At 39.5% G+C, this 22,392-nt stretch overlaps 1 protein-coding gene across 2 annotated transcripts in view; it reads right to left on the bottom strand.

The window, feature by feature from the left end:
* The window catches only part of SLCO1C1 (solute carrier organic anion transporter family member 1C1), a 37,429-nt gene that overhangs the window by 6,955 nt on the left and 8,082 nt on the right, over positions 1-22,392 (bottom strand). For both annotated transcript variants that reach the window (XM_056134617.1, XM_056134619.1), the window contains exons 4-11: positions 19,519-19,640; positions 16,734-16,880; positions 14,608-14,706; positions 13,276-13,521; positions 11,065-11,229; positions 9,330-9,525; positions 3,862-4,027; positions 2,498-2,682 (exon numbers count right to left, since the gene is read on the bottom strand). In XM_056134617.1, coding sequence (XP_055990592.1) covers positions 2,498-2,682; positions 3,862-4,027; positions 9,330-9,525; positions 11,065-11,229; positions 13,276-13,521; positions 14,608-14,706; positions 16,734-16,880; positions 19,519-19,640 — 1,326 coding nt within the window. The remainder of the gene's footprint in view (positions 1-2,497; positions 2,683-3,861; positions 4,028-9,329; positions 9,526-11,064; positions 11,230-13,275; positions 13,522-14,607; positions 14,707-16,733; positions 16,881-19,518; positions 19,641-22,392) is intronic.

Below are 22,392 nucleotides of genomic sequence, written 5' to 3'. Positions count from 1 at the left end.
AGAGAGTATCTCTCCAGCTCAGCAAAGCCTGGTAAGCTACCCATGACTTATTGGATATGCCAAACAATGTAGCAACAAGCCTCACAATGTTACTAGGCCCGCTGGAGCAAATCCATGAACAACAAGAGGACAGTGACAGTGACAGTGAATGTATTCAAATTGCATCAGTAACATAAAAATTGTAAGTTTAATTGAGGAAACAAAATCCAGGGGAGAACTTTCCAAGTTTCTAGAGTAAATGCAGAAATCTGAATGAATAACAAAAGATTAATAAGCTATAACTCCTTTTTATGGAAAGGCACAGAATCCTAGCAGAGATCTGATCAAAATCACCAAATCACTGTTGCACAGGGTCTTTCCTCAATAATGAGGATCTGAGTTTACTAAATACATCCAAGTGCAAGAAAATTTACATATTTAGAATACATAGCTTCATGTAACACATAGCTTTTAATTCATAAATTTCCTACAATACTCATAATATTTTGATAATGATATTAATGCTAACATTTAATAAAAATTACTGAGGGCTAACCATGGCCCCAAGTCTTTTGTATGTATAAATCATTCAGTTTCTGCCTTATAACAGTTGCAAAATCCACTTTGTTCCTTCAGGGTCATCTTCTGACAGTAAAACACAACTTGGTTCATTTGATGGACTAATGGGGGAAAAAAAAACTCATCCTGGCTGCTCAATTGATCCCAATGGCTACTCAGTATAGTATCTGATGAAGAAATAGCACCCATGAGTAACAATCCTGGTCTGAGAACTCTAGGCGGTACTTTACTGCTTTCTCCAATGCATACTTAAACTATAACCACACATTTCTCATGTTCTTAAGTCCTTTGTCAATAAAAGATTTATCAGCATTAGACCCTGTGATCTATTTATCTTACCTTGTCACTTTAAAACTGTGGGATAAAAGATGAGTTCCAACCAAAGCTTACCTTTATACTTAATCATTTTATCAAAAGTTACATTTTAAGTGATCTTAATTAATTGTATAAGAGTAATACTAACAAAGTTAGCTCAGGAAGAAAAATGTATTAGTCAGAATCCTAGTTTAAAAAATCTCTGACTAGAGATTCAATATCATTCAAGCATAAATTATAATAGAAGAAAAAAACCTATAGGAAATCATTAAAGTTATAAGTACAAGAGGGTAAAGAAAGAATATGAAACACAGGCCAGTGTGAGAATACAGCAAGGAGGGTTTTTTGTGTTGATCTCTGGCATGCCATATGGCCCCGCTAAGTTCACCAGTAGTGAGACTTGAGCCCAAATTCTGGACTAAGCCCTGAAGACTACTGGGTGTGACCCTCAAAGCAACAAACAAAAAATGGAACATTTTAACTTTACAATTTAGAAATAATGTTGTTTATATAATCACTCTTCTTTGAATTCCATTGCTGGAGCAATAGCACAGCGGTAGGGCGTTCGCCTTACAAGCGGCCAACATGGCCGACCCGAGTTCGATTCCTCCGCCCCTCTCGGAGAGCCCGGCAAGCTACCGAGAGTATTCGATATGCCAGACACAGTAACAACAAAGTCTCCAACGGAGATGTTACTGGGCCCGCTCGAGCAAATCGACGATCAACGGGAGGGCCTGAATTTCATTGATTGCATTAAAAAAGGACCTATTTTAAAAATCATTATTTTTCAAATGAAATGTTTAAAATGTACCGGCAATCAATGCTTAGTTTTTATTTACTATAAAAATTAAGATGTCTACTTAGATTATGGAACAGGTTGCATTCATTTAAAAAATTTCAGAGATTTGTGAAGAAGTGAAGTCATTATCTTGCTTCTCAAGCTTTAGAATCCTCACATTATCAGTATCCTATATACCTACTATTCAGACCCTGAAATTAAGTCAGGAAAAGAATGCACAGAAAAATAATAGCTTAAAATAAGTATTACATGTCTTTAAAATATCTTAAAATTATATCAATGATCCAGGAACATTGTATGTAGGGGTTGTGTGTGTGGGAACCCTATGTCTGATCCCCAGCACTGCACAATTCCTTGGTTACCTCTGGTTGTGAAACCCCCAAGCACTCTGGGTGTGAGTCCAAAACCAAAAAATAAAATGGAATCATTTTAAACTCAGTGGGCCTATGTTTACTATAAAACACATCTTGTCTACATTATTTATTGTCCACAGAATTAGAAATAGCATATTTTGTTTACTGAGTGGCTCCAGTGATATAAGCGTGTACATTCCTTAGGCCACTGGATTTTCCAAAAGATTAAAAGCCACTTCTCTAGAGCAAAAGTTTGAAAGCATTTTTAATTAGGAAAATGTATTTTTGAATACATGTTTGTCTTAAAAAGCCAAAGCGGTTTAAAATGGTGTAATGGTGTAGGACAAGTGGCCTAAAAGAGTTTTCAGGAATCATAATGATTCCTTGGTTCAGAACTGGAAATCACCGCTCTAGAGGATTATCCTCTGCATTATGTTAAAATTGAGTGTGGGGGGGGGCAATTATTCCTCACCTCAGAAGCAGTATGTACCCAGGTATGCCACCTAGGGATAACGTGTAGGAGGTGATGACTGAAATTACAATGAAATATAGAAACATTTGAGGACATCCATTATCTTTGTGACATCTTCCTCCCATGCCTGAGGAATTTCCTGATTGAGGGGTTGAAGTTCCAACACAGGTGCAGTTATAAAATATCTGTAAAACAATGGGGAACATCCCATTATTTAAATGAAATGAAAGAAATACTTTAAAGACTTTACTATATATATATATATGCATTACATATACATATATAAGCATTATATAAATAATGGGAAGAATAGCCTTTTCTTTTTCTGTTAGATCTTATGGAGCAAAGCAAGATCTTTATAGATACATTTAATTATCCAAAGAACATGTGGTTGATCTTTTAAATCACTGATCCCACAGAGAAATCTCCCAGCAAATACCAACAAATTCAACCATTATTGGCTTCTCTATCTCTTCTGGTCTAAATCATGAATTATCCACAACACCCCCCTCATACGCAAGTGCGTGCGCGCGCGCGCACACACACACACACACACACACACACACACACACACACACTTTATACTCAACATCCTTCTATTGATATTCAACATCTTCTATTCTTATTAGGGTATTATCTGTTTTTTTCACACAGTAACCAGAATGAGTATTTACAAACGACAGAGTGTATAACTATCCACAATTACTTCTCATTATACTTTTACAAAACCCCTAATCCTAACTGCGGTTTACACAGTTAACTCTTGGATTTTGGTCTTAATCTACCTACTCAGTTCTGTTTCCTCTTTCCCTCTGCTGAGGCATATGCATAGATTCTCACTGTGTACTTGCCAACTCTCAAAAGTGGCATGTTTACCCAGTCTTCTCGACCTTGGTTCTCCTCAGAGATGCTCTTATAGCAGATAACTATGTGGATCTTTGCTTAAACATTTGATTAAAGATGGCCTCCAAGATCCTCTGTTCAAAAGAATCTAGATCAAAGGATGGAAAACTGGGGATATTAGTCTTGGAGCCAGGAGGCATGGATGACCTTGCAATTGGGACTTTCTCATTGGGAACTAAAATTGATTGTAAGCAAAATGATAGCACCAGACTAAATGATTATCAAGTTCCTCCTGCATGCTATACAGTTAGAATTTTCACCCTGTTTTTTTCAGCCACTCAAGTTCCACCAGTGATGACAATATTTCTTATTTCTACACAGGAAGACAAGGTGAGAGTAAGAATCAAGACACATATAAGTAGCCTCCTGGGTTGGTCCCTGACCTCCCCTGCCAGCCACCCCATATGTACATGTGCACTATAGCAGGCCCACGGGTGCGTCCTTTTGAGAAGATTGCTTACAGTAGTTTTCCCAGTCCTGGTAGAGATTTGACAACCAGCAAAACAAGCCGATGCATACGTGATTCCATTCTCACCACACATGGGGTCCCACTTTGTCTCTGAACATTTGCATCTTGAGTTACAATCTGAAAAGAGAGCTCGTTCATGATAAGAGACAGGTTTGGTTCTGAAAAGAAATTAACAGTATAAAATATTACCTCTTAGCAGGTTGCACCCTACCGTCTTCAAAAACTCAGTGTTCTTGAGTGATTGATGTGGGTGGCTCTGCCAACAAAATTTACCGCTTGGGAACACAATTGTCATCAGAAATTGTGATCATTAAATGTGAGAGCATTATTAAAAATTATTTTTTTTCTGAAAGATATAGTTAAGAGAGTTACAATTTCACTTAATGTTCTGTTCTTGATTAGGACTTTTGGTGACTTCTACCACCTCTAGGATTGTCTTTCTATGTAAAAGGGAATAAAAATGACTGACAAAGTTTGCTCATCTATGACATCATTGAAAGCATTACAAGGAATGTGAATGTGTGTACAGCTGTCTGGACAATACAATTAATAGAATGGACATTGCTCAGGCCTGGTGACAGGGAAGACTCGCCAAGCTGTGTACATTTTTCAAAGCAATATCAATATTTATAGGACTTGCATATCCTACTTGTGTGATCTTACTGCTTGCTATACCCTCACTTTAGGTAACTCTTCTCTCTTCTGTATTTCCACCCTGTAATATACAGTTCTTCCATATCTCATCGCACCCTTATTCATTTTGAAGCTATTTCAATGACTCAACCATTTGTTCTCTTTCTCTTCCACTCCACTTCTCTCTCTCTCTCTCTCTCTCTCTCTCTCTCTCTCTCTCACACACACACACACACACACACTTGAAACTAGGTAACTGCTAACTTTTAGAGGAGGGCAGATTTTTACATTATATAAACGTAATAATATTAACCTTTGAAAACTGACTTTTGTTTATGGGTGTTCCTACGTAGTGGTCAGGAGACCCGAGGACTGCACCCAGCAGTATTTGCACCTTTAGGCATGCCAGAAGTTTTGGTGCTGGGGCCTGATGCTGCAAGTCTCCCAGGGCCATTGATGTGGTGCTACCAGGGGTACCCAACAGTGAGGAGGGGTACAGGGGCTTGATCGCAGACTCAGACATGCCTGTCATGTGATGTGTTCCAATCCTTTGAACTATCTCTGCTGGAACTAACCAATTTTAACCATTACTTTCATAGTTTTTATTGACTTCTCTCTATCTCCTTTTCTTGTTTGCTCCCATTTTCTTATCTTCCTTCTTCCTCTCTGCTATAATTCATTTTCCCTCACTTCCTTTTCTTCCCTTTGTCTGAATTGATTGCTTATACCAAGTCATAATTTTATTGAGGCATTATGATTTATAGTAGTGTTAATATTCATGTTTTAAGAACACAATGTTCTTGAATCCTATCTGCCACCAGATTATCTCCTACCACTCTCTTGTTCCCTGTTTATTCCTCCCCTTGGCCCAAACCCACCCCCACATCCTTAGCAAAATCAGTTCTATATGCTGACTCTCAAGGTATGTTAGCTTTGGCTCTTGTTGGTTTCCTTACTATGTTTCTTTATGCTTCACTTATGAGAGAGATGATTAGCATCTGTCCTCCCTTTGACTCACTTCACTCAGCATGGTACCCTCCTGTCCTATTCCAGTTGCAGTGAACTTCAAGATTCATCTTTTCTTAAGTAGGTTATATTTTTATTCTTGAACTAGGCTCCTCCCTCTATCCTTTTGAGGAGGGCTTTGATGGATGTGATGGATTGCACATCTCTTCTAACTTCTCTGTAGTTGCCACCCATTGACAACTCAAATAGAATTTTTTCTTCCATTTTGAATGCATTTGTTTGATTTTCCTTTCCCAGTTCTTCTATAGAGCTATTTGAAGTATTTTAAAAGCATCCTGTTATGTCATATACACTCAGTAACGGCAATAACCTTTTTTTTTAAATTTATACTTTTATCTTGACCACCAAGAACAATTAGCCAAGAAATAAGATTCTGTCAAATCAAACCATCAAAGAATGATGGAATTCTTTTTTGGAAAAAAAGAATTGATCATTTTGTTTCCTGCTTCTAAGAGTTATTTTTGACAATGATTGCCATCTCAATTTTTAATTAGTATAATATTACACCTAGAGGAAGAACTGATAAGAAGTTAGTCACCTTTCAGAATGCTGAAAGTAGACTATAGACCAAACATGATTGCCACTCAATGCCTCTTTTGCAAACCACAACACCCAAAAGGAGAGAGAGAACAAAAGGGAATTCCCTGCCACAGAGCCAGGGTGGGATGGGGGAGAGTGGGGGGTGGGAGGGATACTGGGATCTGTGGTGGTGGGAAATGGGCACTGGTGGAGGGATCATTGTATAATAGAAACCCAAGCACAAAAATTTGTAAGTCTACAACTGTACCTCATGGTGTTTCACTAGTAAAAATTTTAAAAAAATGAAAGGTAAAAAAGGCATGAAAAAAAAGAAGTTAGTCACCTGGAAAGTAAAAGCAAAAGATGGCTAATATATCACCACGCAGAGGGAGACGGTTGCTAACTTGGCTTCATGAGAAATCGTATTGGATAGTTCATCCTGTTCTTTTTCATAAGGTATTCATTGTGAACTAAGACCACAGAACTGAAAGTAATAACATGTGCCTTTGAGAACTGAGAGTCAGGCCACTTTGGATGATGGGTAACTGGAGCAGGAAGACTTTGGAGTGGTCTAGCTCAGCCTTTCTGACCTATGTCCAGCACAGGTGGAGGCTTTGATCACATGCATACTATTCATTAATGACAAACCCCAAACAGGACTATCCCAGTTTTCTTGGTTGTAAATTCTTGTCTGGGATCAGACTTACTCTCAACATTGCAGACACAAGATTTCTCCAGAACCCTTTCTCAAGTCCATTTCTTACTGTCATTGCTGTTGAATGTCCACAATCAAAACAATCTTTGGAATAAAGTGACCCTGAAAAATACCTAATGAGTATGCTGTATTTTATAAGACCAATTATTTTATATTACTAAAAGTAAGTCAAGTTTATCATCTTAGGGATGCCTTGAGGTAGAAATTAATTGCATGCATATTTTACAAAGGATTGTGTTGACAGTGGAGTTATTTAAAATTTCAATGATGAGTTTTATCAAATAGTCCAAATTTTTATACTCAAAAGAAATTCTTTTTACCCCAAAAGATATTTTTTCAAAATAGTCCTACAGGGAAGCAAAAATTTTCCCAGGGGTCTTATTATTTCTTTTGGCTGCTTCTGATATCCAAACTATGCTTAAAAGTTAAATCCTTATCATTGTTGAGAACCTAAAAACACGTAGAAAGCAATTTCAAAACAAAAAACTTTAGGATGTCTTAAAAAGTGATAATATTTGAACAATACTATTATGTTTTATTTATCATTATTTTTGTTATTTTTTGCACATCCAGCAGTGCTCAGGGCGTGTTTCTGGATCTGTAGAGCTGAGGATTCATTCCTGGTGAGCTGGGGGAAGCATACAGAGTGCCAGGGATTGAACCCAAGTCAGCTGTGTGCAAGGCAAATGCCCTAGCTTCTGTACTATGGCTCAACTTGCCGTTATTATTGGAATTATGTTTTTAAAGGTGACTACTTTCAAGAACGAGAGTTCATGCAAAGGATATATTGTCTTATTTGTTTAAATATTTAATTTTTACTATGTAAGTTGATTTTTAATGTGAAGTTTAAAGGTTCTTGTTTCTGAGATTGATTTTGATTTAAAGGCAGCATAATGATAATCAAAGAATTATCTGTAGAAGCAAATTGAGCTACCTAAATTTAGTTCTTTTTAGACATGGAATTTTTTTAAAGAAAAACTTACCTCATAATGGATACAATTGAGATTAGGAAAGGTATTTTGTAAACTTCAAAGTGCAAAGTACTTCACTGTCTGTCTGCTCTAAGGCTCCTAGAAATATTAAAGATGACTCAGATCTTCAACTTTTTCCAGGCCCTCATTGGCAGCACCTATTTCTAATGAGCACAATTCGTCTATATTTTGATTAACTGTCACCAAGAAATATTCCCACTCAGTTAAGACTAACATTTGTGGGACAGGAGCAGGTTGGGCATTTGCTTTGCATACAGCTGACCTGGGTTCAATCCTCAGCACCCTACAGGGTTCCTTGAGCCTTCCAGGAGTGATTCCCAAGTGCAGAGTCAGGAACAAGCCTTGAGCACTGTCACTTGTAGCCCAAAAGAAGAAAAAAAAAGACTAATATTTGTACAATAACTCAGCAAACTCTGATAGTATGAACTTTGCAATCACTCATTTTCCTGGTCATTTTAGAATTTTAGTTAGAGAAAGTGAACTGGTGTTCACTTAGCTGCAGAAAAGTGTCAGTGATGGGTTAATGAAGGCGAGGGGAAGTGAGATGCGGAGATGAGACAAGCGTGGTAGAAGCATGGGGAGATTGCTGGAGGGAAGGCAGCTCAGAAGCCAGTAGCAGAGAGAACGTGTGTCCAATGTCCAGGGCCAGCCCTTTCGTGCTGCAGACAGAGCTTGAGGCAGATGAAGACAGGGCATGGTTTGCCACTTTGGCTGCGGATCGCTGTGCTTTAAAGGCAACATAGATCGGTGAAAGGATGGAGGCCTCTGTGGTCTCAGGTCAAGAGGTGGAATGATGGGAAGGAGTTCTCAAAGCAGAGGGCAAAGCAAATTGTTCAAGACCTGACCTTGAGCAAAAAAGCCGGAGCGTTTGGAAACTGAGAAATGACTCATCACCTGGCAGGTCAGAGAGCACAGAATGTATTCTCATGTGCAGCTGAAAGGACATGCCTCAGGACCCTGCTCTAAAGCCAAGTGTCAGGTATGACCCTGAGCTGAAGGATAGGAAAACTGGCTTATCCTAAAATTTCACATGACTTGAGCACAATAGAAATGATGAAGCATGAAATAGGAGAGCATTCTAGTTACCCATGTATTCAAATTATAAAAAAATACAATTGTTTACATAAGCTAAACATCCGTTTTATGCCAGGTAAGTATTCATCACTTCCATGAATAATGATAACCAGATATATTACAAAATATTGAAAGGTAGTCATTTTTGTTTCTAAAATGAGAATATTGATGATAGATTAGATTTAATGACACACACACACACACTACACGTAAAGGGCAAAGGTAGTTGTAACTATTCAGTAATTTCCTAAATTAAAGAATATAGTGAACATTTTTCATATTTTCCTAAACCATTCCAATTTAAGAAGACAGATTTGGTATCAATAATACCTTCTGTGTTAATAGTAACTTCCATGCCAAAAGAATTGTCTCTCATTCCACAATGAAACAGCCATTCCCTTTCCTAGTTATGAGGCCTTAAGGTCTAATTTTGGACTTTTTATCACTAATTAATTGGATTAAGCAAGTCAATCTCTTCAAAACAACCCATGATGAACATACCCTTCATAGGAGACGGTCAGTCCTGCCACATCAGAATTTTCACAGCCCAGTGAAAACAAGGACAGGAACAGGAGGTATCCAAAGACAGCTGATCCCAAGTAGAGTTTGGCAGCTCCACAGACACCAACTCTGAACTTTTTCATAATGATTCCCCCAGAGAATATTCCCAGAGCCACTGCAGGTATGTTGATTAGCCCTACGGGATACCAAAAATATGTAAACAAATAATAATAGTCTAAAAATGGAGAAAAAGACATCTTTGTGAATTTTTAGAAGAAATCTGAGGGCACAACACACAAAGTTTCCAAAAAATCAGACAAAAACTATATAATAGTTATTTGATGTAATGGTAAATATTCAACATCTAGAAATATTCACTATTAGGCAGTGCCCTGCCCAGAGGCAGGAGCCAAATGAGAGGTTGGGGATCGAATCTGGGTCAATAGTATGCAATGCAAGTGCCTTTCATGCTAAACTACAAATCTGGGTTCTAGTTACAGATTAATGATGGCACAATTCTCTGACTTCTGCCCAATACATTGTCTAGCACAGTGTTTTAAATCAATATACACTAAATGAGTCAATGAATCAGAGTCTTATCTCAGGAGTAACATGTCCAGTCTGATGATGATTAGGTGATGATTAATTTTAAGTTGTGCATCAGAGAATAAGGGCATAAAAATAGCTTGGGTTCAATTTTCTGGCCCCCCCCCCAAATTGTTTCTATTGGCCTTAATCTCTTTGCTTGGTGTACTTAGTTTTGTATACACTTATTATTATTATTGTGTTATTATTGGGTCACTCTCACAGTTGTTCTTTGCCTGAGTATACCAACTACTCAGCTAAGCATTACATGTGCTCTTGCCCCTGGCTTCAGGAGGCAAGCACACTATTGACTGCAGAGGACATTTCAAAGTCATGGTTAGAAGATCCTGCACCCAGTTTAGAATACAGGTACTGTTCTGTCAGATCCATGTACTGCCAGTCGTACCTCCTGCTACCCCCAAAAGGGTATGTTTCGTCTATTTTATACTCTTTGGTGGGAAGGGTCTACCCCGACAGTGTTCAGGGTTTATTCCTGGTTATACGCTCAGGGATCACTCCTTGTAGGGCTTGGGGTTTGGAGTGCTGGGGAATAAACCCAAGTCTATCACATGTAAGGTATGTGCCCTATCTGATGTACTATCACTCTGGCCCCTGTGTAATATTCTTGTGGTCACTCACTCATACTTGTGAATAACTCTAGTTACAAGTAGCTACAAGCTATGCCAGAGAAGATTTGAATATTTTACTATAGATTTTTTAATAATTCATATTTTTAATCAAACCACTGTGAGATATAGTTACGAAACTTTCATGATTGGGTTTCAGGCATACAATGTTCCAACATCTATCCCTCCCCTCCACCAGTGTACATTTCCCACCACTAATATCCCCATATCCCCTGTATCCCTCAGTTACCATCATTCTCCCCTCGCCCCCCACCCCACCCCAGCCTGCCTCTATGGCAGGCACTTTTCTTCTACCTCTCTCTCTCTCTCTGTCTCTCTCTCCATTACGGTTTGCAATGCTATATATTTTACACTAGATTTGTATTCCATTCACATCCCCACTTCAAAGTGAAAATGTCATGAATTACCTTCAGTCTATTAGAACAGTTTTCTCTAAATCTCTGAGTGTGAGTGGGAAGTGGCTTAGCTAATTCCCACTGGAACCCTGGTGCATGTGCGCATACCGATCACGAAGTTGGCCTTGGAGGATGACTGTCCATACTGCTGCTCAATGTACTTGGCTTTGTACGTGACCATGCCGAACAAAGAGTTGAACTGAACGGTGCTGGCACACAAATACAAGAAATACACGGGGTTTCCCAAAAGACTCCTCAGCGATGGAAGAAACTCTGCAGATGGAAAGAACATGTTCTCACAAAGGCAGCGGCACTTGTGTGACAAGGTGCAGGACTGCCTGGGATGGCCTCCTGGCCTGGGCTTGTCAGCACTGAGAATTATCTCAGGGTCTATCCACACTTTAGGCACGAAGGTGGGACAGGCACCCACCAAGTCTGAAGTCTGCTCAGCTTCAGACTCTGGCACTGCCTCGTGCAGACTCAGCTCTTGGACAGAAGTCAGACACCTGTAATTCAGGAGTAAATTTTCTTTAACCAATATGGGTACAAGACAAACAGGAGCTGAGCAGCCTGGGCCTGGAAACTCTGGAATTCCAGTCTCTTTTTCAGACTTGAATCCCGCTCACAGGGAATGGAGCAGAGAAAATTCTGTTCAGTTCTTTCATGCAAGAAATTTACTTTTGCCTTCTCCCTTCTTCTTATGCTTCAGTCAAATGCTTAGAATTGTGGAGATTGATAGCAGCACCATGCCAACTCACCCACCAGCTCTACTTTTCAGATTCATGAACTGAATCTCTGGAGAGGTGCAAGCCGAGTTGCTGAAATTCATGGACATGTCGATTCTCCTGGCTGAAACTCTGGTGTGCTCTTGAGAGGGAGGTGGGCTGAGTCATGCAGCCATATATGTAGCCACACCCACAACCACTGCTGCCACCAGGCCAACAGCCTAACGCCATGGTTTCACTAAGAATCCCTGCAGATTCATCTGAGATCTACAAATCCTGAAGTATATGAACTGTGTGGCTGCATATATGGCTGCACGACTCCCTGAAATTCCAAATTTTTGAAACTCCAATAGGAGCACACCAGATTAGATGAGAAAGGAACGCAGAAGCCAACTATACTCAACAAACAAAAGCAATAACACAGCAGGCTCCACTCATGGCAAACAACTTAGGAAGGCCTCAGACAAAGATTCAACAACTTCGGGGCGAAATAGAACAATTTTTACAAATTTTCTTTTACTGAATTATAGTTTATAATTCTTTTATTTGTATAACTCTTATTGGTTGTAACAAGCAATATAAAAATTTATTGTGTGCCTACTAACAGGGTAGACTTTGGGGGTGGTTGGAAAGATGAGATAATGGTGGAGGGAAGGTCGTGAATTTTTTTCTAGATCTATAAATCTTGCTTAATGGGAAGGGGTAAGAAAGGGAAATCTTTTTTTTTTATAAATGGATTGTATTATTTATTTATTTATTTATTTTGCCTTTTGGGTCACACCTGGCAATGCACAGGGGTTACTCCTGGCTCTGCATTCAGGAATTATTCCTGGCGGTGCTCAGGGGACCATATGGGATGCTGGGAATTGAACTCGGGTCGGCCACTTGCAAGGCAAACACCCTACCGCCTGTGTTATCGCTCCAGCCCCGGGAAATATTTTCTATGGCCCCCTGTTCCATGTGGACGGATCTTAGTAGGGCACAGCTGGCATTTTGCCCGCACCCCACTTACTTCTAGGCTCCCTGGAGGGAAAGTGCGTAATGCTCAAAGGGGTGGTTTTCATCCCTGCCAAGGCCACAGAGCCCTGAAGAGTCACTCTCCTCCCACCCAGTTTGATCAGGCAGCCACCTTGGGTGGGGGCAATTACAGGGTGGAGATCTCAGCAAGGAAGTCACTGTGCATATGTTCCAGTTTCCGGTTAGAGGGCTGACACTTCCATCTCCACTCTCCATGTGGATGGTCATCACCATTTTCCTCATTTGCTTCCTGGATAGCTTCTGACCTTTTCTTTCTTTTTCTACAAGGTGATGTCATTTTATTCATTTGTTGGGAAGAGTGGGGGTGACTACAGCAGTACTCAGGGCTTATTCCTAGCTCTGTGCTATGGCATCACTCCTGGCAAGGCACAGGAGACCATATGCAGCGGCAGAGAATAAACAGGCAGCCACATGCAAGGGAAGCAGCTTCCCCACTCACATTCTTTCTCAACTTTTCCTAAACACTGCGAGGAAGATAGGGTTCATTATTCCTAGAGTTTTTAAGGCTCAACAGGAAAAAAGAAAGTGCTTCAAAATCAAGGAGAAGCTGACTCACCCTTTACCATTTCCATTATTTTTGTTTTTTCTCCTTGAGATGCTTGAAAATCAGTGTCATCATTCATAATAAATTTGGATTTCTCAGATGAGGAACTGGAGCCTTCTCTACTTCGAGGTCTTGGTAGACTCTTGGGTAAGCACCAAAAGGGCACTGCCGCCAGAAGACTCAGGACTCCTGCTATTATATACCCCAGCCACCAGGCACCTACCCACTGTGGGTCCTTTGGCGTAATGGTTATATGGTCTGAAAGGAGAGAAGGTGGTGAACCAGAATTTACAGAAAAACTTAAAAAGTCTTAAAGTAAGGTTTGAAAAAACACCACATCATAAAAATACCCAAGAACTCCTACACAGTAACATTTTCTGATCTGAGCATTTATTATATCTTGCTTTTTGAAGAAAAGAGGGAGTTTCTGGAGCATAATGCTTTCTCCTTTTGTTCCTTAGATTTATAGAGAGTCTAAATACTAAAGGGGCTACAAGTAGAGAAAGAAAAAAATTAGTTATGAAATAGCAAGTCCGGGCTCCCTTGTTTATCCTTATATAATGAGCTATTCAGGAAGGAAAGCTACCATTCTTATAACATGTCTCACCTAAGAAAAGATTTGTGCAACAAAGAAGGGAATTTTGGTGGTCAGAGTACTTTTGGTGCTTGACCTTTCTCTCAAGTTCACAAATAAATGATCAGCTAAAGGTACTATAATAAATACTAATATACCTGAAACCGATAAGCAGCACAGTTTGCGTTCCTAATTACATTGGAATGTGTTGGAACTGGCAAATAAGAAGTGAAAAAGGATACAACTGAATAAAAAGCACCAGATCTTCCAGTTTTAATCCTTGACTACTTTTCAGACTCCATTTATTGACAAGTAATATTGTTTTATTAATAATTTTCCCATGATTATTTTCATGTTAGAATAAAATGATGCATTTTTCTAAGTCAATAATTTTTTCTTTTTTCTTTTGTGAAGCAAAAGAGCTTCATGTAAAGAAATTTAGAGAAATATGAGGGGAGAGTAAGAGAGAGAGCATTATGTGTTCAAGAGCAAACTCGACTTCCCCAGAGTGAAAAAAAGGCCTCAGTAAGTTTTTATTAAACTTATTTGATGTTGTGGTTCCTTCCCCTACCCATCCACCTCTTCACTTCCTCTTAAGTTTGAATCTTGAGCTTCAAAATGTCCCACTAATTCTGCTTCACCCAATGGTAGGCTTTGCCAACCTTTGTAATGAATACTTATTTTAAAAATAGAAATTTGATATTTTCTACAGCATCCCGTTAATTAATACCAATGAAAACAAATGAACAAATAAAAACACATTTCCTTACCTAGGCTTACAAAGCCAATGTCAACATACAGTTTGGCACATAATGAGCCTAACAGGAAGCCAAAGATTGGTCCTATAATTGCAACCGTCTGCACACATCCTGCATGAAAAAAATGCCATTGCTTTTATAAATGAATAATCTTAACAAGGAATCTGAATGATATCCAGTTAGTAGCTGCAACAATTAAACTCTTTACTCAAAGGTATTTAACATATCAATGCTCAAACCGCATTGAATCTAGAAATCAAGTATCCTTTACCTCAGTCAGAAAGTAAAACCGACACTCTGAAGAAGTTTATTTCTGAAAACGGAATAAATTTTCTTCACTGGAATGAGGTTATAAATTCAAGAACAGGCATTAAGGCACATGTACACACAAATAAAAACAACAATAATATTACTCTCTAAAACTAGATTCTATGTATTGATAGAAATCAGAAATAAACTATTTATAGGGATGATCTCTCCCTGTAGTATTGAAGGGATCAAACCTGAAGCTCTGATTTGTGAAGCTATGAACCTTTGGTGCCCTCTTCCCCCAGCCCTTGAAAGTATTTCAAAACATTTTTAATGGTTGGTTAGATATCAAATTGGGGGCACTATGCAGGAAGCGAGACTTGAGGGCAGAGTCAGGTGCTCTCTGAGACTTGGAACCATCCTGGTCAGATATAACAGGACAAAGAAGGTGGAACTACGTGGCGTTTAACTCTAGTTTGGTTTTTGTGACTTTAACTGCATTCACTGGTATTCATTTCAGACTTGGAATAGTCTAGGCCTTAATTTTTGTCCTCCTCATTAAAAATTTGTTTAGTATTGTAGTTTTTGGCCACAACTTGTGGTGTTCAGGGGTTACTCCAGGCTCTGTGCTCATGGGTGCTTAGTTAACCATGCTGTACTAAGGATTGACCCTGAGTCTCCAATACGCAATGTATGTACTCAGCCTGCTGGGTTCTCTTTGATCAACTTATTGGTTTAGATTTTTTTTTAACCTATTTTACCTGCTTTTGAGATTCCAGATAATCAGGGTTTTCATTTCATTTTTCATTTCATCATCCTGTTTATCGTCGATTGCCTCGAGCAGGCCCCAGTAACGTCTCTTTCATCCTAGCCCTGAGATTATATTCACGGCTCTTTAGGAGAATGAGACCCATCAATGTTACTGGTATTTGGCATATTTGGTACGCCACGGGGAGCTTGCCAGACTCTGCCCTGTGGGCAGGCTACATTTGATAGCCTGCAAGTTTGTCCAAAGTAGGAATGAGATAATAAGATATCATAAAAAAAGTTCTGATAAGATGTCGAGCGGCCGTGTATGCGGCCGCGCGGTTCCGGGATCTGGATTTTATAGTCTCTGAGTCTTGGCCGCTGATGGGATTACACGGCGCCAGGGGGCCAGGTGGTGGGTGTGACCCCCGCCTGCTGGAAATTGGAGGATCTGAATGGAAGATGCTCGACTCCAATCTGAGTAGGCTTGGAGGTCTCGGCCCCGGAACCCGCGTGGCTTTGTCCCTCTGCCAGTACCTTCATGTGTGCGGAGAGTGGTCTCAGCATGGTGGTGGCTGGTCCTGGAGGTCTTCGGCTGCCGGAGCCCCGGTCGGGGTGGGGAGGAAAGCTCAACCCGCTCCCCTCCAAGGGGTCCCGGCGAGGGTTTATCAGATAGAAAACAGTTTCCAGGGTTCCAGGTGTGTGTGTGTGTGTGTGTGTGTGTGTGTGTGTGTGTGTGTCTTGTGTATGTGTGTGTTGCCTGAAATTGAACCCAAGTCATCCAAATAAGAGATGCATTTACCCATCCTTAGAAACATTTTTTAAAAAATGTAATCCCCATATGTCTCATCAGTACTATGAGCTCAGTAAAAACAACTTTGAATTCTAAAATACATAAAGTTACTTGTTCCAGCTCAAACATCCTTAAAGTTCAGCTCATTGATACTTATTGCAATCTACTACTCTTTGCTGAATGACATAAGTCCATATACTTGAAATCTCTCCTTTGATAAATCCTCAGTGTGGACCTTAGAAAGACGTGAATTGAATAAAGGAACATAAAACCCTCCAGGCCTTGTCTAGTTTAGGATAAAGAAAACCAGAAACCCGGATCCCATGAAGATGCACGACGTGTGCTTTACCAATATAGAAGGCTGCACTGTCTTCACTGGCAAAATCATCCAGGTAGGCGATGCCCAGGGGCTGTATCGGAGATTCCCCTATTCCTCGAAGGAGGTTCCCCAGGAAAACATACACCCACATGGAAGAGCTGGCGTCAGTCTCACATTCTGGAAAAGAAAACAGAAACATTGAAATCAGATCAACATCAAGGTTAACTATTTATTCTGAATTTCTATAAATTCTTAAACTGGATTTGACTGCAGAGTGAAATTTGAGAGGAACCTAATAGATTTGAGTTTGAGGGTGATACTAATTTGTAATTCATTATTTGGGGGAATACAACTCCCCACCTCTGTCCCTTAGATTGGACTTTGAGCTTCTCCTATTTCCTTTTTACATCTTCTCTTCTCTCCTTGCTTCAATTTCTTTTTTAAACTAGGTTCACTGAACTCCTAACAGTCAGCAGCCTGGAAGGAAGCAAAATTTTGATAAAGTATTTACTCACTTACTTTTTACCCTATTTTCTTTTTTCAGCAGAAATGACTTAATTCTTTCACTGATCTAGTTTTAATCTGAGACTCAAATTTTTATCTAGGTGATATTTCAACTTTCACCATTTCCCAAAGCTACAACTGATGATGAGTTACTGGTGTCGGGACTCTCTCAGGAAACAAAACTGAACAAGAAATCTGGATGATATCCAGTTAGTAGCTGCAACAGTTACACTCTTTACTCAAGGGTATTTAACATATCAATGCTAAAACCTCATTGACATTTGAGTGAGATTGTTAAAGAATATTAACCCCAGTGCTTAGCAGTATGAGTATTTCAACATAAAACCCATTGATGCTATATTTAGAGCCAAATTGAAGACCAGTGATTTTTCCAAAAGGATTTATAGATGTTTAAAAAACAAAGTCTCTGGACAATACTATGACATAGAGGTTATTTTCACCTGCTAGTAACCCTTTCGGTGATTTTTGGAAACTCATGGGCTGGTCACCTGAATGCTGGGGAGGCTGACTCATACCATCCCACAAAGAAAACTCCTGTGGCTTCCAAGCCCAATACTGCTTTTCTGGAGGTGTTTCTCAAGTGACTTCAGATTAATTTTTCACTTTTATTTTCTGCATATCTGTTTCACTTCCCAAAATATGACCTGAATTCCTTTGATAAAAATATATCCTTGTGTCAATTCCAGCCTGAATATTCATCAAATGACCAGACCTCTAGTATTCCTGGTCCAGGAAACAGACATTTCAAAAGAAAGCACTATTGATTAGTTGGGGAGGGGGTGTGGTGGTGAAAAGTTTGATGGTATAGTTGCATGAGGTGGGAAAACACACGGGCACTATAAAAGGATCTAAGTGTGAGTCCCAGTACCACATGATCCCCTAAACATCACTGGGTGTGACCTTGGTCTTTCCAAGCTCCTCTGGGCATGAGCACTGATATGACCCCTATAAACAATTTTGATGGAAAGCAAGTGTAAAAGTAGCTCTTGCACTGACTGAAACAAATCCAGTCTCCAGGCTAGGGAGTGAGATTGTGAGTGTTCAGAGGAAGTTGTTGGGTATAAGGATGGTGCAAGGCTCAGGGGAAGAGGGGATTTCAGCTCCTGACAACACAGCATCCTGAAGACAGAGCAAATGGCCGTGGATATCAGTGTGGCCTCCCTGAGCAGTTTAACCTGTTGCTGCCTTGGTCAAATAAAAGAAACAGTGGCATTATACTTAACCCCTCCTGCACTAGGCTCTAGAACAATAAGACAGAAAAGATGTTCCCGGTCCCTGGGTGGCTCACACACAGCATCCCTGGGTGGTATTGCCACTACTATAGGACTCTGCACACTCATAGCTGAATTTCCTAGATTCTATCTGGGCTGAGATGATCATTTCAGAGAAAGTTGCAGTACTGGAAGGGCCTAGCCCTGCATGTAAGAACACATCAAGGCAACACGATGGCCAGAGGGAGCTCACATACTGAGCTTGCCAGGAAACTGCAAGTGAACACCCAGAGCTCCTTCCTGTAGCCCTTTTACTTGTACGTGAGCTCCCTAGAATGTAAGCAAGCCCTGGGAAATAGGGTGAAAGTTAGAGCTAGACTGAGTGCGATGGAGTCTTTGATGTTCTCATGAAACGAGCTGAGCATAGAAGCTTCATTGAGTTCTGGAGAGGGGCCTCAGAGGTAGTACAGGACTTCGGATGCTGGCAACCACAGAAACTGCAGCAAGACTTTTGGGTGAGGTCCTGGAAGTCCCCCAATATTAGGTTATTTAGGTGGTCTGATAGTCTTCAGCACAGCACTCCCTCCTCCACCCTCATCCCATGGCTTGAACAGCACCACATCCTTAGGCCTCTCTAGCCCTAGCACTGAAATGCCCACTTGACTGGCCAAATGTTGCCATGAGTGGCCCCTAGATTCCCTGTGCTCTGCTTGGGAGCCCTCTTCAGACACCCCAAATTAACAGAGTTCTGGGTAAAATTGTATTTTGCTCATAGTTGAGTCGTGCTGGAATTTGAGCATGCCAACAGGTTCTACCAAACATTCATAGTCACTCTTATTTGAAGTCATTGTAGGCTCCCTCAGTAAGCGAGGTTCCCTTTTTCTAGAAGATTCGGTTGACTGCCTGTTTCCTTAGAATCTCAGCATGTATGGCTTTATGGGCTGACATTTTTATGTTACTGAATCTCAGTTGAAATGTAAAGCTTGTAATGGCAAAATTTGTACCACCATTTTTGTTCAGATGAAAGTACATCTGAAATATAAATTTTGTATCAATCAAGTAGAACAAAATATTCTTACCATTGTGTTTTTGGGATTGTGATTTTTCCATAACTGAGATTGGCAATTCCGGGTTGGACGCTGAGAGGCACGGAGATAGGTTGAAGGTTGAGTTGGAGAAAGAATATGTTTCATATCTGTACCTGTACAAAAGAATGGTTTCTTCACTATAGACTCTTATAACAACATGCTGGATACATGCATACCTGATACTCACTAATTAGGGTCCTAAGTGCCTGGTCCTTCTCCCATAGCTAGGTAAACTCATTGACCCAGACAATAGAAACTGAATCCTCAGGACTACAGAGCTGTATATGGGGGCTGTATGACATTTCCAAATTTCTCAATATTAAAATTAAAGGGGATTATACCCACTGGATTAGATGGGAAAGTAATAACTAAGCCAATAAAACTCAACAATCAAAACCAATAACACAGAAGGCTCAATTAGGAACACACAGTAAATCTCGATAAGGACTTAAGAATCCCATGGTAAGATATAACAATTTTCACATAAAAATCAATTTTTAAACTGAATTGATTTTAATATTGGAGCTTTGTTTTCTAATCAATTTCAACTTTAGAAGTGTATCAACCATTGTGGTTTTTGTCTTTATTTTAAAATAAAAATAAAAATAGGGTCCTAACTGAGTTTGTCATGATCCTGGGTTAGAGAACTAAACCAAAACAGCACTGAACAGCAGTTTGCTAAAGTGACAACCAGAAGATCAGGTTCCTAGGCATTATACTATATCTAAAGCAGACACTATCCCAGAGTAGTCAAAGAAGATAAGAATTATTCATAGAGGCTCATTTTGTATGAAAGAGCGACAGTCACCTATCCTTCTGATAAAAAATGTATCCAACAGGAGATAGTTGGATAAGAAAAAATTAAGCAATTTGCGTGTTGCTATTAACAAATGTAAAGAGTTGTGAAGTTAGTCACTGTCACTGTCACTGTCCTCCCATTGTTCATCGATTTGCTCAAGCAGGCCCTGTAATGTCTCCATTGTGAGACTTATTGTTACTGTGTTTGACATGTTGAATACATCACGGGTATCTTGCCAGGCTTTGCTGTGCGGGTGAGATACTCTCGGTAGCTTGCTGGGCTCTACGAGAGGGGCGAAGGAATCGAACTCTGGTCGGCCTTGTAGGCTGACAACTCAATGCATATGTAGGCATAGCATGTCCTATTTGACTGGACAATTCATCAATTGCTAGTGCTACTCTTTCATCTTTTTATAAGGCTACAGTCACAGCTAGATGAAAGAGTCTGTGATTGATGATAGGATTGTTAACATTCTCTTTATTATCCCAAGCTGAGTGCTCCCACTCAAATGATTTTGCGTGAACCAGTTTTTGAGGTATCTGATAAAAGAACTTCACAGCATTGTCCTGAATCTAGGGGGGATTTTTTTTTAAATATGTATGACTGAAGGTTAGTAATTATATTAGTGTATTTGGAACATTGGTAATAAAAATCCACTTATGCAGTCTAGTAAGGAAAAATGTATTGAGTTATTAGAGGATCCAAGTTGATGAGTGGTTACTCTATATCTTTTTTTTTGCACATCCTATGCTTGAATGGGTCATGAAAAACACTGAAAAAAAACATTTTAATATGACTAAGGAAAGAGACCTGGAATTTCGTCATTTTCATCAAATGGTTCTCTAATCAAAATAGGTTAAGAATTACTTAGTGAGGGTACTGGGTTTTAGTGGAGGGAGTACACACCAGGTGATATTCAAGGCTTATCTCTAGTTTCATGCTCAGGGATCACTTTTTGTGGTGCTTGGTTGCTTGGGAAATTGAACCTGGGTCAGCCACATTCAAGGCAAGTGCCCTACCCGCTGCACTATGTTTTTCAATTCTTAGGGACATACACAGAACATTTAGTCTTGACATTATGATAAATATTACTATATTTTTTCTTTAATAATTCTAGAGACGCTAGGTGCTGTTTATAATACTTCAGGCTCTGAGAAAATGTCAACAGTTATTATGTGGTATTTTGCAAAGATTTAATTATTTGAGCTTTACTAATTCAATTTATCAAAAGATAAACATTGAAAACCTGATATTTAGGCATTTGATAAATGGTCTTTTATGTAAGTGCCACTGTTGTCACGTAATTACTACCATGCACACTAGAAAAATCAATTAATCTCTTTCAACTTCAATGTTCTTAATTAGAAAATGGGAGCTATTGAGATTGTAGAGATCCATATTGGCTAAAGGCACAAGGAGAAGATTGAATAAAGACAAATATACAACAGTTTTTCACTGGGGACTTAAGTTTTCACCTGGATTCAAACCTGACTGAAAGATTATTGATTCTGATGCATAAAAATCTATACTAGCTTCCTAAGTTACCTCCAGCTTTTTAGCTTATTCCCTGTTAGGTTACTTTTCCAAGCAGTTGTCAGCACCATCCTTTAAAAAACATGTCAGATTATATCTCTAATATCTATCTATCTATTATTCTATCTATCTATCTATCTATCTATCACTATACAAGGGCTTAATGGCTCCAGGGTGAGATACAACAATCTTCACACACTTTCCTCTAAGAAAACTTTTGGGGATCATTTTTAGTGGATTATTCATAACAAACAACTCAAAATACTTATTTAGTACATGCTTTTGGGGCAGGTTTGGGTGGTGGTCGTGGGAAAATTTGAAATAATGGTGGTAGGATGGTGTCATGGTGTCAGGATTGGTATGGGAATATTGAATGTAATGAATTATTGTGAACAACTTTACAAAAATAACAAAAAATTTAAAAAAAACCTGCCAGATGGTGCCACTTTTCTCAAAATGTCTCTTTAATTTTGCTGACATCAATGCAGGGTAGCACAGTGATCATTTTCACAGACGATTAAACCACAAGCGAC

The sequence above is a fragment of the Sorex fumeus genome, unplaced genomic scaffold, assembly GCF_029834395.1.
Source record: "Sorex fumeus unplaced genomic scaffold, SorFum_2.1 ptg000100l, whole genome shotgun sequence".
In the NCBI taxonomy this organism is placed as follows: domain Eukaryota; kingdom Metazoa; phylum Chordata; class Mammalia; order Eulipotyphla; family Soricidae; genus Sorex; species Sorex fumeus.
This window is presented reverse-complemented; position numbering and strand designations above follow the sequence as displayed.